At 35.4% G+C, this 15,523-nt stretch overlaps 1 protein-coding gene across 2 annotated transcripts in view; it reads left to right on the plus strand.

Moving 5' to 3' along the window:
* Positions 1–15,523, plus strand: part of SLIT2 (slit guidance ligand 2) — a 380,303-nt gene that overhangs the window by 7,482 nt on the left and 357,298 nt on the right. For both annotated transcript variants that reach the window (XM_061192132.1, XM_061192133.1), the window contains exon 4: positions 7,455–7,526. In XM_061192132.1, the coding sequence (XP_061048115.1) occupies positions 7,455–7,526 (72 nt within the window). The remainder of the gene's footprint in view (positions 1–7,454; positions 7,527–15,523) is intronic.

Below are 15,523 nucleotides of genomic sequence, written 5' to 3' on the forward strand. Positions count from 1 at the left end.
CTGGTGATTCCCGTGGATGCTCTGTGTTGCCGGTAGTACCTGCTTATCTGGGATGAGAATGAAGCCTTGAGAATGTGCTCATGTAGATTGTATTAACAGGTCTCATATTGTTTAATCAAATGTTCAAATGAAATCTAATATAGTTAAGTGACTAGATAGTCAATGAAAATTAAGGAAAAACAAACTACAAATAAGCTACAGTAAAGAAACATTTAAGAATTATCCTTCTTTATATTTCACGGAAGATGCCTGTGTATACTTGCAATAAAGTCTCCATGCAAAATTATTAATTCAAGGTACTTCTTGGTTAGTGTGTAATGTGTTAGAAGGCTAAAAAAATCACATTGGGACCCCTGACTTTTCTATGCTGGTGTAAAGTTATGTTGTTCACTTAACGTCTTATGGGATTATGCTGCAGTCATTAAAGTTCTATTTTATGGCCACTTCAGTATTTCACTACTGCAAATCATCTGCTTTTGTAAGTTCCTGGATAACACAAATGCAAAAGTATGAGAAAGTTTTTGAAAATTTTTTGAGGTTGTCCAAAAAAAATTAGGATATTTTGTCCAAAATGCAACAAAACACTCAATGTAAAATAAAATGCGTATGTGCCTAGGTTACATTAATGAGAACCAATAGCATACCATTGAAAACCTTGGATATTAGATATTTCATTAACTTCACGGTCATACCCTTGCAATAAGGAAATTGCAGAAGTGATAAAGGCAAAGGCTTGGACTGCACTTTTTTTCCAACCAATAAGTTGTAAAGGCGTTCCTATAAGACAATATTGCTTTAAACATTCCAAGTTTTGGTATCTTTGGATTTGAGATTACCTTTTTTCTACTAACTTTGTCATTTGATACTCATTTTTGCTTGAAAAAAAGAGTCCTGAAAATATTATTATAATGAAGCCATGCAAAGCCTGTTCACTTAGCTATTTTAAAGTTTCTATCAAGTAAATACAAAGAAAATACTCATTTTAATTTAGAAATGTCTTTACAATAGAGCCTAAATTTGACTAAACACTATCCTCTCCTTAAAGGATATCTAAAAGGCACATGTATTTTTTGAAGGTGGTGCTGAGTTATTTCTCCCTGGGTGTGCATACCATGCGTAGGCATGAGACAGCCAATGTGAGGCTGAGGAACTACGGCACTCTAGAATTTTTGTTGTAGGTCGCTATACATGAGTTCAAATAGAGAATATGTTGTGGGACAGGTCTGAAAGAAGGCTCCCCTTATCCCCTGTTCATCAAGGTGGAGAATCCCTCTTCTGACTCATCCTGCAAGTTTATAGGCAACACATAACACGTCCTTTTTCTTGAAGTAAGGGCAAACTAACAGTGCTAATCTCCTTGGAAAAGAATGCAAGCTCATCTTAAAAGAATTGTTCTCTGGCACCTTTATACCCAAGTTTAAAATCACGGCAGTTATTTTCTTGGGAAAGGCTCTTTAAGAACATCTCAAACGCAGCAAAGAGGCTCAGTATGTACATTGTATGAGATAAATCATGCACCTAGATGTTCAAGAGTGTATCACTATCCGTGATAGCCAAATATCAGATTATTCTCACCTGTTTGTAAGCAATATTGAATGATTTTAAATTACATTTACTGACTATGGTCTTAGAAGGCTTTAATGCAAGTGCACTATTAGAAGTTTTGCAGAACATTCAATCTGTCTGAGAGGGTTTCTCATGCAGCATTTTTTTTTTTTATGGGCCTTGAAGTTGAACGGTGGTGAGAAGGCCTGTTTGCTCTTTGTGGACCGTTTTATAAATTCTGAAACAGCAAGGCTGTTTATTTTTCCCACATCTGTTTTGGGCTCATCCTTTGTGACAGTGTTTGCTGGATGCTGTGTCCTTTATACCTCCCCTGAAATGAGTAGTTTAGTTTGCACTGTTACAATGTATTTGTGGAAGCAACGCATGTCAAATATTTTACATTGAACTCTGTCTTTCATTCCTGTTGGATACCTTTCTGCCTGAATTATGCCTTCTAGACTGAATTTCACAACTTTACATGGAAGGAGAGACTTTTCTGTATGGACTTTGTATATATTGCTCTTATCTGTTTTCAAAGCAATTTATATCTGCTAGACTGGGAGAAATATTGGTGAAAACACTTTCAGAATGAAAGTTTGGTAACAATAGCACTGATTTGGTTTTAATGCAATTGGAATCTTGCTTTAAGATAACATTAACAAAAATTTGTTTGATTGTCTTCTTGGCAGCGTCTGTCCGCCCTGGATGCAGGTGGGGCTTCATCTCTCTGCTGCCGCTCTGCTCAGTGTAGATAACCTAGACTCCCCTCAGTGTAGGCACCTTGCAATTGTATATGCTATTGCCTGGTGTCCTATGAATATTGGCGGATGCTCATTGGTTGTGCTGTTGATTGTGCTTTCTAAACAGATACAAACTCTTCTACCTGCTTTTAAAACATTAGATAGGAGTGGCATCAAAAAACCCTTGGTTTCAATTCCACTGTGAGATCTTGATCAAATTGCTTCGTCTTTTAAAACTGCAGTTTTACCATCATTAAAACAGAAACAGTTATCATATCTCATAGTATTGGTACACGATTTTAGTAAGATAATGCACAGAGTTTCACAAAATGCTTGACGCAGAGTTAGCACGTAAGGAACTATTATTATTATACATTTCAGCATCTCCTTTCCTGTTTTTCAGAAGCTGAGTTTTGGAATTATTTTATCTTATTGAGCTAATAAAATGTGTCTATAATTTGACTTTTAAATATCCATATTTACTATCATTTTCCTTCTGATTTTCTTATAGCATATAATCAATAGACGAGATGCGAAGAAAGTACAAAACCTTCTCCAAATTTTTTTCAGAGTATTTATCAAAATCTCTGCATATATAGAGAATATCAAGAAGTAAGGGGAATGAATAGGAAGCAACATTTTTATTAATAAGTTTTGATCTCCCTACCATAGAATATAAAGGGTGAAAATACTGATATCACTGCTGAAAATATAAACTTTATCTAATACTAGCTAAATGTTAAAAATCTTTGCTTTAAAAATGTTAGCATAAAAGACAAATGGAAATTTACCTGAGAAGAAGGTATTTATGTTTGAGAAATAGGAGATTGTAAAAGAGACTTTTTAAGGCAGCATTTATCAAATACTTGTTACAGATCAGGCGCATTGTAAATACCTTACATTTACAATGACAGGTAAATATGAGACTTGCATTTTTTACTAGCTTTCATAAAATCATTTTCATTTTACATTTTGAATTGGGGTGAACGTTGCAAATGTTAATTGAATTGAGGTGAAAGTTGAAACAATAAGAGACCTCCAACCTCTAGTAATGGACAAGTCACAGGAGCAGCTGGCAGATAATAATTTGAAACAATGCTTGTCAATAATGCTTATGCTGCCCTTCAAGTTGAGGTTGTTAAGAACCTGCATTTCAGAGGCCAATGGTCTTTAGTGTGACACAGAAAGATCATTCACCCCACTGAAGGTCACAGTCAAAAAATAGCCCATAGCACAGAGGAAACGGTTGCTGAGATCTTTCTTATCTTTACCCTAAAAAAATGTGTCTCAGAGACCCACATTACACACTTTTCTGAAACCATGAATTTCTATCCAGCGAATTTTCAGTCAGTCTCCTGAGATCTTGTGGGAAGATTCCACCTAGCTGGTGATGACACAGGAGCTGAATATCACTGAATCTCTTATCTGTCCTTTGACACAATTGAGTATCCTTGCTGGGAACAATTGGTAATTGACCCACCTGGTCTGCTTAATGCAGCAAATTCATGTTGGTTCCCATAAATCCTCCTCTGAGATGCCCTTAATTCACTACATGCTGTTTATCTGTTCTTGGACTATTAGATGTTAACTTCTTTAACACATTTACATTAAAGTTATTATTATGACACGCTCACCTTCAAGCTACTAAGAAGTATTCTGTGGTATTAGAAGAAGCTAGGTTACTTTTTCTTGAGCTGTGTTTAGAAATTGTTGTGCACCTTGATAGTCTTTAACTTAATTCTGGATTTTAAAAAATCCTCTTTAGTTTAAAAACTTAATTTCTGGTCATTGTATTAGAAATTCTGCTTAAATGTTTTTCCTTTATTGAATATTTTGGAAGAGTTTCACTTTTTATTTTAATGTTTGTATTTCCATTTATTCTTAGTTCTAATGGAAGAGGAAATAGAACAGGAAGCAAAAGTGTATTGATACTCTTTTAAAGAAAAAAAGTGGAATCATACTGTTTTTCTATGCGTGTTACCACGTCACCTATTATCTGCCTTTTTTTGTATGATAGTACTGTGTCTTATACACATGGTAGGCTTAGACACATTAAGATCATTCTTAATAATTTTCATGAAATAGTGATAAATTACTTGAATTCTGAGAAAAATATTTTATACGTATTTTTGTTTTGCTCTCAATTTTAGGTATTTTAAATAGATCATTAAAATAGTGAACTGCCTATACAGCTAGTTTTTGTTTTTTTTTTAAATAAAACTTGGTGTTTTATTTTTAGGTGATTCATTCATAGATATTTAGGAAGTGGGCTATGTAAAACTATATTTTTCCCAAAAAAAGATTGGTGAAAAGGAAAGTTGAGGATTACATTATTTTGAATTATTTTGAGGAATGTTTAGACTGTGTCTCTTTGAAAGGAGTGATTCAGAGGGTATGTTCTGGAGTCAGCCCACCTGAATTCAGGTTCTAGCTCTACTTTCTATGAGCTGTGTGCCTTCATCCAAAACAGCAGTGACAGTAGCACCTACTTATGGGGTAGAATGAATGTGATAATTCATGTAAACTTCTCAGAACAGTGACTGTCACCTAGTAAGCTTAATATATGTTAGCTATTACTTTGGGAATGAATTAAGAACCACTCAGAACTTGAAAAAAAATTGAGAAAAGACCCTGCTTGCACCCTATCTGAATTATCTACTTTCTTACAATATCCAAAATGATACCAATATAGACCCATTAACAAGAAATCTGGTAGCAGCCCTCCGTCACTTGAATATCTGAATTTGTTTCAACATATTGAATTCCTTCCAATTTCTAGATGATGTTGAGAATGGCATGGCTGGGGGAGGTTGAAGGAAGGGAAAGGAGGCAATTGCTGTATAGAGCACATGAAAGCAGGTTTGGTGGCGGGTCTTCGGTTATCTGGAGGGTGGCATAAAACCTAAGGCGGGTACCTTAGGGAGCATGCCTGGAGAAAGTTGCCTGAACATAAAATGCACATGCTAGGATTTTGCTGAACTATATCAAAATGCAAAGAGCAGTTTATCCTAAGGACCTAATAAGTGCCCGGGAAGAAGGAAGGAAATACACAGATATGGCCTTTACACTTGAAGAGCTTACAGTGTAGTGGGAATCAGACCAGTATGTGAATAAATATAATATAGTGTGAGGGACTCTTATTTATCAAATACTATGGGCATATGGAGACACAGGCAAGGGAGGAATCAACTTCATGTAGGAGAATCAGGGGAATTACACAGAGGATGTAAGAAAGTACCTTTTGGAGAGAAGGGAAAGCTCCATACAGAGAGTTGCCTCTGCAGGGGCTGGGGACCTGAAGGAGCATGCTTGTTTTGGCTGGAGAATCATGGACGATCTTTGTTAGTCCAATGGTTTGGATCAGATTATGAAAGCACATCTCTGTCATTTTAAAAATTGCAATTGCCTCTTTGGACAATGGGGAGTCTTCCCTAGACAAATTCTCATTAGCCCTGTTGTGAATACTTGTAATCTATTTTTTCAGACACAATATAACAAGGTCATCATTAAGTTATATTTTATTGAAAGTGTTTAATGGTAGACTCTGGAAGTACTCTTTTCCTCAGAACCATGCCTGGCAAAGAAAAAAAATAAAAGCTTTTGGTTTCACTTTACATTTAACCTTGTTATGTGCTTTATTCATCAAAATTAGTGTAGGTGAAAAGTAAGTCCACCCTTTCACTACTGATTTTACTATTTTCCCTCTGATTGTCTCAGCATACATTTTTATGAGCATACATTTTATTAAGTGCTGAGAGTATTTCTATAGATGACCAACTTCTTAATAATATGAGTTATGTAGCAAAAGATGGTAAGCATAGCTATCATTGCCTCATGGCATTTTAGAGTTGGAAGAAGTTCTGAAGTTCACCTTGTCCAACTTTTCACTTAATGCAGAATTTCTTTTTATTACATCCGTTGTGGGGAAAAAAATGCATAGCCTCTGCTTGAATATATGTGGAGTAAGGAGTTGAGAGCTTCCTAAAGCCGATCATCCCATTTCTTAATATCTTTTACTTAGAAAGGTCTTCCTTATGATCTACTTTCTTGAGTTATAATTACTAGTGCTATTCCTGCCCTCCAGAGACTAAATAACTGTAATTCTGCTGCCATCTGATGACCGTTTAAATATGTCATCATATTTAAAAGAGGGCAAGATTGATATGCCCTCTTTTCCTGCCACCTTAACATTTATCTTTACCACAAGAAACACCTCAAGTTTCTTCAGTGTGATGTTAGTTTCTGGACGTCCTTACTCTCCTCTGGAGCTATAGCAGCTTATAAATCATTTAAGTGTGCATTTAACATCAGCTTGTCATCATTTTATTTAAATTTGGGAAAAGTAGAGAGGATAGATATTTATTTTTACTGAAACGTTAAATTGTACACTTAAAACGAATGAGATTGGGATATGAGTACATGAGGGCTAGATTTTGCCACTCTTTAGTTAATGTGCATAGTCCAAAAGAGCTTAGTTATGTAGTCCCGGGGCTTAAATTGAGTTAGAGTTGCAATCAGATTCTTTTCTAAAATATTTAAAACATCCCAATATCAGTTAAACATTAAGAAAAAAACATTACTTAAACATTTTGCCCTCACTGTTAGTTATAACTCAGCCTTATTCAGTTAAGAGTCAAGAACTGTGGACTGTGGTTTTCTTGTGATTTTGCCTAGAGGTAGAAACCATGCTGACACTTTCTTATACATTTTTCTGAAACTAAATGAAAAGCTAAAAAAAATGAAATTTCCACCTCCCCTCAGTACCTTGGCTGAAAATGTAGGTCATTTGGGACAGCATATGAATTATTTTAGGGCACTATTTAATATGGTATTTCTGCTGTATGTTGAACTTGCCTAACCTAGACACCAGAGCCTGAGTCCAGAAATCCTGTTTCATTGCATCTGTGCTGGTTGACTGATGTTGCAGGGGATGTGAATTTAGAGTTTAGGCCCCAGTAATCATCATCTGAGTAAGCACAATGGAAAATTGCTTTAAAGAGTCATGTAACAAAAGGTGTAACCAACTTCTGATTTTCAATGCTTGAATTCTCTTGAATGTCCTTTCATTCTTTACTGAAATACAGGATGAGGCATGACACTACCCAATCACAGTCTCATTGTTGGGTACTTTCTATGTAACATACGCTTTGTTTTTGTTTTTCTCAAAAGGCGTTTAAACAGAAATCACCTTCAGCTGTTTCCTGAGTTGCTGTTTCTGGGGACTTCGAAGCTATACAGACTGTAAGTAGACAGAAATAGTTATTGTTGCTTTGGTTAGTACCTCGCATTTTATTAAATGTATTTTGGATCTGTTTCCTTGTGCTTTCCTGGAATCTATTCATCTATTCACCCGTAGATTAATGGATTAAAAGTTTGCCTTTCTTTCTTTTTTTCTTTTCTCTCTCTTTTGGTTTTTTTTTTTTTTTGGAAATTTATGATTGGTTTTCCAGTGGTTCCAGTTCCTTTGTTTGGTTAGCGTTTACTGATTCGTGTATATGTTATTGTAATTGTATTATTCTTTTTTGGTCCTGATGGGGAGATTTACCTAACTTCTTTATGGAAACTTTTGATTAAGTTCTGAAGGGAAAGATTGCCACTGCACTTCCTCTTCAGAGGAAGTTGGCAGTGTTTTCTTGTCAAGTTGGGGTTTTTAATGTCAGCTTTTTTGATATTGTTTCTGTATTCACATAGTGTTTATTAGTCTGGAAATATTATTATAAGGTATTTAAAGAGGACTGTAAATTTCCTCTTAAATGTTCCTTTTAAAGCCAGAATTCCAAACTCTGCAATATGAACGACTGTAAGGGTTTCATATCAAATACGTCATTGACTGTTAACAGAAGTACTTCTTTGGAAGGAGCGTAACGTGAATTTTAGGCAGAATCGGTTTTTCTTCCCTGGAATGCTTGTTCATTGACCTAATGTGCATAGTGAAAATATACTTTTGAAAGCTTTTAAAATTAGATTTTCAGCCATATGAATGATTTTGTGCAGATGGGAGATAAGCTACAAAGTGTTGGAGAAATAAATAACGATTATTGATGTTTGTGGATGTTGTGAAAAATCGTTGGGATATATAGAATAAATTGCTCAGCCTGGCTCCCACCTGGATGGTGGGGAAAGTCCCATATGGTCATGCTTGTGGGGTAAGTGAAGAGATTGCTTTTTCTGAACTTGACTTTGTAGCCACGGCTTCGTGGTAGCCTACTAGTTCAATATTGTTGTTATGAATTCCAGAAGTAGGAAGGCTCTCTTCCCACAGCCCTCCCCCCACATTGTATCTCATTTAGGATCTGTGTTAGGTCCTCCTCACACCTTAGCTGACTATAGAGAGAATTTTCCCAGCAGGCGAAGGTGGAGCCAGCTACACACCAGGTCGTCTCTCTAGAGTCTGACTTTCCTGATTCTGTTCCTCTAAGGATAGCCAAAGTCACCTAGCAGTATTTCTCCTCTGTGTTGTGTTCCCTGCTGGTTAATTGGCCCAATTTAAGTAAATTTAAAAGAATCAAATAAAGAAACCTTGAGACCGCCTTTTTAACAAGAATTCTGTAAGGACTATTTTTACCAAGGAAACTAGATGTAGGCTGTTATGAAAATTATATGTATGAATATAAATTGATACTTGTATTTAATTATTTGTGCTTAGTTTGCAAGAAGGGCTACAGAGATGGTTTTAATAGATTCTACTTTCTGCTTTAACTATTTTTTGATTGAGGGGATTTTGAAGAATTGATTTCAAAGCTAGTATACATTGAGTGCTATTAAATTACTACTTTGCTAACAATGTGCATATAAAAACAATCCACGTTGTCTAGAAAATTGTCTGTTTCCTATGTAGCTATGAAAATATAATTTAAATGGAATGACTGTTATAGCTAGAATTAAAATTATTAAGCTGAAGAGAGGAAAATATAGGAAGTAACTTTAACACTGTCTCTGAGAAACTAGAATGTTTGATTTTTAGTCTGGAAGTACTTGGATTAATTTTCTTAGAGGGATTCAGATGGTATAATAATCTAGTGCAGAACCACTTATCAGCAAATTATATTCTGTTTAATATTTTGCCCCCTTTGACAATGTCATATAATGGACCAAGGGATTTTCCCTTATGTTTTGTTATGATTTTATAACTTTATGAAGCTGCTGTATGAAAGAAGATGACTCAGAATCCTTACTTATTTGAGTTAAAGAAACAGAACCCATAAAACTATAAGGCAACATTTTGTAGTTAATTAAAAGCATGTTAACAAGTGGGGCGATAGGCAGCTAGAAAATGTGTTCAGAGTCATGTTGTGCCTGTTTGGCTCAAAAGATTTCCCCTGGGGAGTAATGGAAGATAAAATTTTGTTTCTGATGTGGGACTAGTTGCAAGAGGGACTTGAAGGCTTTGATTTCCTGAAGTTAGAGCTTGATGGCTTAATGTTCAATACTGATTGTTACTTGACACCTGACATAGACACTGGATACACATGGAAACACAGAGGTGTAATTTTTTTCTGCATCAGGAAAAAGGAATCTTCTTTTGAGTTGAGGCACTGTTCTCTCACCTGAATTAGACCTAGTGGATTGTTAGCAATGATCTTTCTCTTGAGAGGAAAGTTATAAGCTACATGTGACCAGTTTTTTATGATGGTGATCACTAATTGATTAAACAACCACCATTAAGAGTATTTAATAAATAAAGGAACAAAAGCTTGTGAAGCTAGCTGCCTGTCTAGTTTAATTTCCAAGAGGAAGGATGCAAGTTCAAGTATTCTTCATATGATACAGGTGCCTAGTAGCTAACCCGAAACAACTGTTCTGACAGATGGAAAAATATGCACAAATCTACATACAAAAATGTCCTTTAAAATGTTCATTTAAAAATGAACTTTTCTTTCACAAGAAGGATAAGTGACCAAACAAAAGATACAGGATTTTGGACAAACAATAGGACAATATGTTGTGCCAGGGAAAAGTCGACTGGTGGTTGTATTTGCATATCAAATGATCTACAGTTGCCCTACTGTATAATTCAGTAGAGCCATACACATCTAGAATTCATGAAAGAAACAAATTTAGATTTATTTTCTCTTTATAAATTGATGCACAATGCTAATTCGTACTTCTAGTTCTTTTCCTAACTTATTTTATCTTTTACCCTTACTTAATACTATTGTTTCCTGATACATAATCAATGAAAAAGTTTACTTGTTTTACTATATAGTTCATACACTGATGTTTGACTTTTATCATTGTTTGCTTAGATTAAATCTAAGCAAACTGGACATTATACAGATTTTCTTTGTGCTTCTGTAATGAATAATCGCCATTTGACTCTTGGCTGAAAATGAGATGCCAGGTGAAGAAGCACACATGCTTTTTAAAAAAAACTCTAAATGCAGTATAAAAGAAAAAGAGGGTACACTGTATATGAATTATGATTCGACACGGTTGGTTGCTGCTAGCGGCCAAATATGCTTTTCCTTTGCTGTCTGCTCCAATTTCTCTTTGGACGGGTTGAGAGAGCACTCCATGTTCAGGTCAAGATGTTTGCTCAGAAATAGTAGTACAGTTGCAGCTGTGTTTGTTGGAGCAGGAGACTAGTTTAAATAGCATTACCATTTATCCAGTCCATTAACAGAACTCTGTAAAATAATACCAACTCTGCATAAACTACAGGACAGTGTAATAAAATTACAAGCACTTGTTGACAGATGGAAAGTGTAAGTAAAGAAAAAAGAAAAGTAAAGGGCCATAGGTTGGAGGTTAAAAGAGACAGCACATAGTTTTCTTAGCTTATGTAGATACTCTGTCCTCCCCCTTTGCTCCTCCTCCAAAACTGAGGTTGCACTTTTATTATCAGTTTAAGAGTGGAGAACATGATTCTCAGAACAATTAGGAGCTGGTTAACGGACAGAAATTTCAGTGACTTTTGAAATGGTCGATTATGATTGAAATTTATGAGTAGCTTATACAAATGTTCCTGAAAAACATAACCTTAAAGGTGACTTACCAGTTAGAGTTTGCAGCTACTCATCTGGGCTCATTAGAGAGGAATTTCATTGCTAGTACTGTGGTTAAGCATTCGGTTATAAATATTTGCTTTGTGGTTTTCAGTTTATTTCTTTGAGTATTATATATTTACCCAGACTTCTAACATAAGCTTAAGTAGCCAAACCACGTTGCAGAAACTCATTTTTCACTTGTATCTACTGAAACAAAACAAAACTAACAAACAAAAACAAATATATAGGTCCCAGTGATTCATTTTTTTTACTTCTTTAAATAAAAACTCTTTATTTCTGGTTAACAAGTGGTGTTTCCCTAGAGACCTTTGGAGCCACTAAATTATCTAACATTATAAGTAGTATTTTTAAAGCCAAGGACTCTTTTTATGGCCTAGTGACTCCTTACCTGAGACAAATAAATTTTGAGCGCTTAATTCAACTGGTCAGGTCACAATTCCTTTGCTGTCGGATGGGATCACAGATTCTCCAACTACTTTTTGATAATAGTTATTGGGAATATTTAAAACTTAAGGAAAACTTAATTTCTATTAAGGTAAAAATTGCTTTGTGAAACATAACAAATATACAATGAAGCTGTCCTTACTTCCGTTTCTCATAGAAGGAGCCTTAGCTTTTGATTTTGGTTTTTAATGGTTACAAGGGTAACACATGCGTATATTAAAAAGGTTTAGGGGACTTCCCTGGCAGTCCAGTGGTTAAGCCTCTGCGCTTCCACTGCAGGGGACTCAGGTTCGATCCCTGGTTGGGGAACTAAGATCCCACATGCCTCGTGGCCAAGAAGAAAAAAAAAGGTTTAGACAATTCAGAAAAAGAGAAAAGTAAGTGGGGATAGAAATTCATGATCTCACCATTCAGATATAACCACTAGTATACTTGACAATTATTAGTAGATTAGTTTTCTTTTTCTTTTAATTATGCTATAAATGCTGGTATACATGCATTACAAAAACATTTTTTTTAGTATCCCCAGGGTTTAGTATAAGGCTTGACCTTTAGAAAGCTCTCAGTGTTTGATGTATTGAATTAAATCTCCGTTGGGCTCAGGGTTTGTAACTTGAATGAGCAAATAGTAACACTGGGAAGGTAGTATGAATAATGGGGAACCAAATTAAATTTAAAGGGTACCTTGGCTAATTAAATGTTTGTCCCCTTAGGTTTTCTAAACATTGAAGGGTATTCGTAGACACTGAAAAATCAAAATGATCCATTTTCCACCTAAGCAAAATATACCTTAATACTGCACTTATATAAAACTAACCCCCCCCCCCCCCCAGTTCTCTGATGCCAATTAAGTCTCAGGATTCTTGGATTCAAGGATAAAAGCAGAAGAGAGCCGTGGTGCCTGTGTCAGAATTCCTCTTGAATTAATTTCTGCCAGCTCTGATTAAAGTGTGGGCTCCTTAGAGGTGTCAGGTGTGTAGTTTCCTGCTTCATTTTACTCTTGGCCTGTTTGGCCCCTGCCACAGTAAATCCGACAGTGGTAGTGCAGGAATTGCAGGTTATAGTTGCCAAGGTTACTGTGGTCCCGCCAGATCGACGTCATTAATCATCCAGGGAGCTGCCATGATAGCTGCCGCTGATCTCTGTTGCCAAGACTGCCAGAGAGCTTCAGGTGCAGAGAATAAAAGTTGTTCAGAGGTGGTATGTCTGTGTCATCATTTGATGCAAGGATACACTATTTGTATTGTTAATACTGATACCTTGCTAAGGGGAACAGATTGACTCCTTATCTTTGAAAACAAAGACCTCACATGAGAGAGAACACTTAGGAAGGTGTTAACTGTCAGTGATTAAAACCTCAAGCCCCTTATTATTTATTAAGTAACTTATTAATTACTTATTATTACTGGGCCCAAGGGACTCTGATCTTGCCACTTAAAAAACAGATATATGAGGAGTATTTCATTGAAAGAGATTACTGTTATATAACCAAAGGTTTGTTTTTAAATAGGTAGACAAAACACTTCATAGACTGATAACTGGACACACTTCAGAGTAGCCATTACCACTTGCCACGAAAAAAAAATAGGCAAGCCATCGAATAGGACTTTTGTTTATAAATCAACATGCAATCGTATGATTTAGAAGTTATAAAAGCAATGAAGATTAAGCCTGTATTTGAGATTTTTGCCAGGCCTCCTGTGGGTAGTTTTTACTTTAAAGGGATCACTAATAAAAGACTTGTTGCTGGAGAAGGTCAGAAATTGGCAAGTTTCTACTATTGCCAAGCCACCAACTAGACTTTTCGAGTGTGAAATCCACAGCATAGTTCCTGGCAGAGGAAAGTCAAGTGCGGGAAGATCTTTCCCACTCAAGTGCACTTGTTTAAATAGTTGCTTTCCCAGATGCAAATGTTTCTGTTTCCACCAGCAAATACTCATGGTTAGCCAACTTGAATTTGGTGAATCCTGTGATAGATGCAGGGGAGAAAAACTGGCATGGTGTGTGGCCCTCTGTAATATGGGGCATTTGTGGCTGCAACCATTGCTAACATCTGACCTGTAATATGTAAATTAAAGCCTACAATGTTCATGGAGACTGACTGTGTTTTTTTCGAAAGATGAATTTAAGTATATGGTTCTCATGTCAAAAAGATATTATTCAATACACATCATCAGGGGATATTTTAAAATTCGACTGTAAATCATAAAATTGCCACTGCCATCTCAAGATTATAATTTGGTGACTGAAGTTTATATAAATATTAATTCTAGGAACAAGTGTCCATAGTGTGTTAGTTCTAATGAACTAATTTTAATGTGTTTACATTATGTTTTAAGACACTGAAATCAATTTATTTTATGAGAGGTTGCATAAAATACTTGTGTTTAAATGCCTACTCAGATATTAGTAGCTTTGCTATCTTTGTCAATCAGTGGACACCTCTGGAAATAAGGTTCCTTATCTGTAAAATGGGGATGATATTTACCTCCTGGGAATATTTCAAGTCACAAGATAAATTCTGTATTCAAAAGAACATTGTCAACTTTCCAGTATGATAGAAGTGATGCTTGTAGGATTATCATCCTCTCATTGCAAAATAGGATGAAATAATAGTCACACAGATGTCCTTGCAAGTTGCCCACAGTCAGCAAATCTCCCAGTTCTCTTTCACGTCTCTCTTACATTTATTCTCAGTGTAATAACACATACATAAGCGTAACCACATTAATTTTTTAACACTGCAAATTAGCATAAAATGTGCATTTGCATCATTCCAATTCTCCTTACTTGGCAACACAAGTTACATTAAGGCCAGAATGTTTTTAATGAGATCTCTTACCCACTCCCAGTTGATGATTCATGTAATTTTAAAACTCTTATGTAAAATGAATCAAGGATAGAAAAAGAGGCTGTGATTCAGGAACTATTTATGTTAGTCCACATATTAAATTCTTGTTTTAATGATGTGTTGTCTTGAATAACAAAATGAAGGAAAAATACGAATTAGTTAGAAAATGCTGAGTAAACTCCTTAAGGTATAGGTAAACTATATTGAAAGTTATTTAGAAGATTTACGTACGTTGCTAAAGAACATTTTTATCCCTAAGATTTCAGTTTTAAAAACAATATAAAAGAATTAGTCCATTGAACTTGTAATATACAAATATGATTTGATCTGTGGAACATCCTGCCACCTTTACATAAGCTGCATGTGTGATTTTCAGTGCACTTTTAGACTAAACATTTTGTCAAAATGCAGTTCAAATTGCAAACTGTTTAGCACTTTGGATTTAAACAATGATTGGTAATAAAATAGCTTTGAGCCTGAAGTTATTTTTATTTTGTCTGTTTTTATCGTAACTCCAATACTTTTTACATGTACATAAGCTTTGCAGTCAGATGAATGTGTATACATCCTCTTCATTACCTGTTACCCACAACCAAGTTATTTGCTATCAAGGAATTATTTATAGAGAGTTAACCTTAAAACATTTGATAAATTGTGATATAAGAAACTTAGGGCAAGAGTTTAAGAAAATCTAAACTCTAGAGAAGGAAGCAATGAAGAGTAAAAAGTCCAGTCTTTGGCAATACCCATGGTCTAGGGTACAACATGGCTGTGTGAAATGTTATTAAGAGAACATCTGTGCCTCTTGAAATGTCCCCCAAATGAATGTGAACAGCTAAGTATGGCAACTTGATTTAAGTGTTTTTTAAAAAAAAATGTAAAGAAAAGAGAAATAAATAAGTCTGGAAACAGAATGGAAAAAGATAGCTTTGCCC

This window comes from Eubalaena glacialis, chromosome 5 (assembly GCF_028564815.1).
Source record: "Eubalaena glacialis isolate mEubGla1 chromosome 5, mEubGla1.1.hap2.+ XY, whole genome shotgun sequence".
NCBI classification, from domain to species: domain Eukaryota; kingdom Metazoa; phylum Chordata; class Mammalia; order Artiodactyla; family Balaenidae; genus Eubalaena; species Eubalaena glacialis.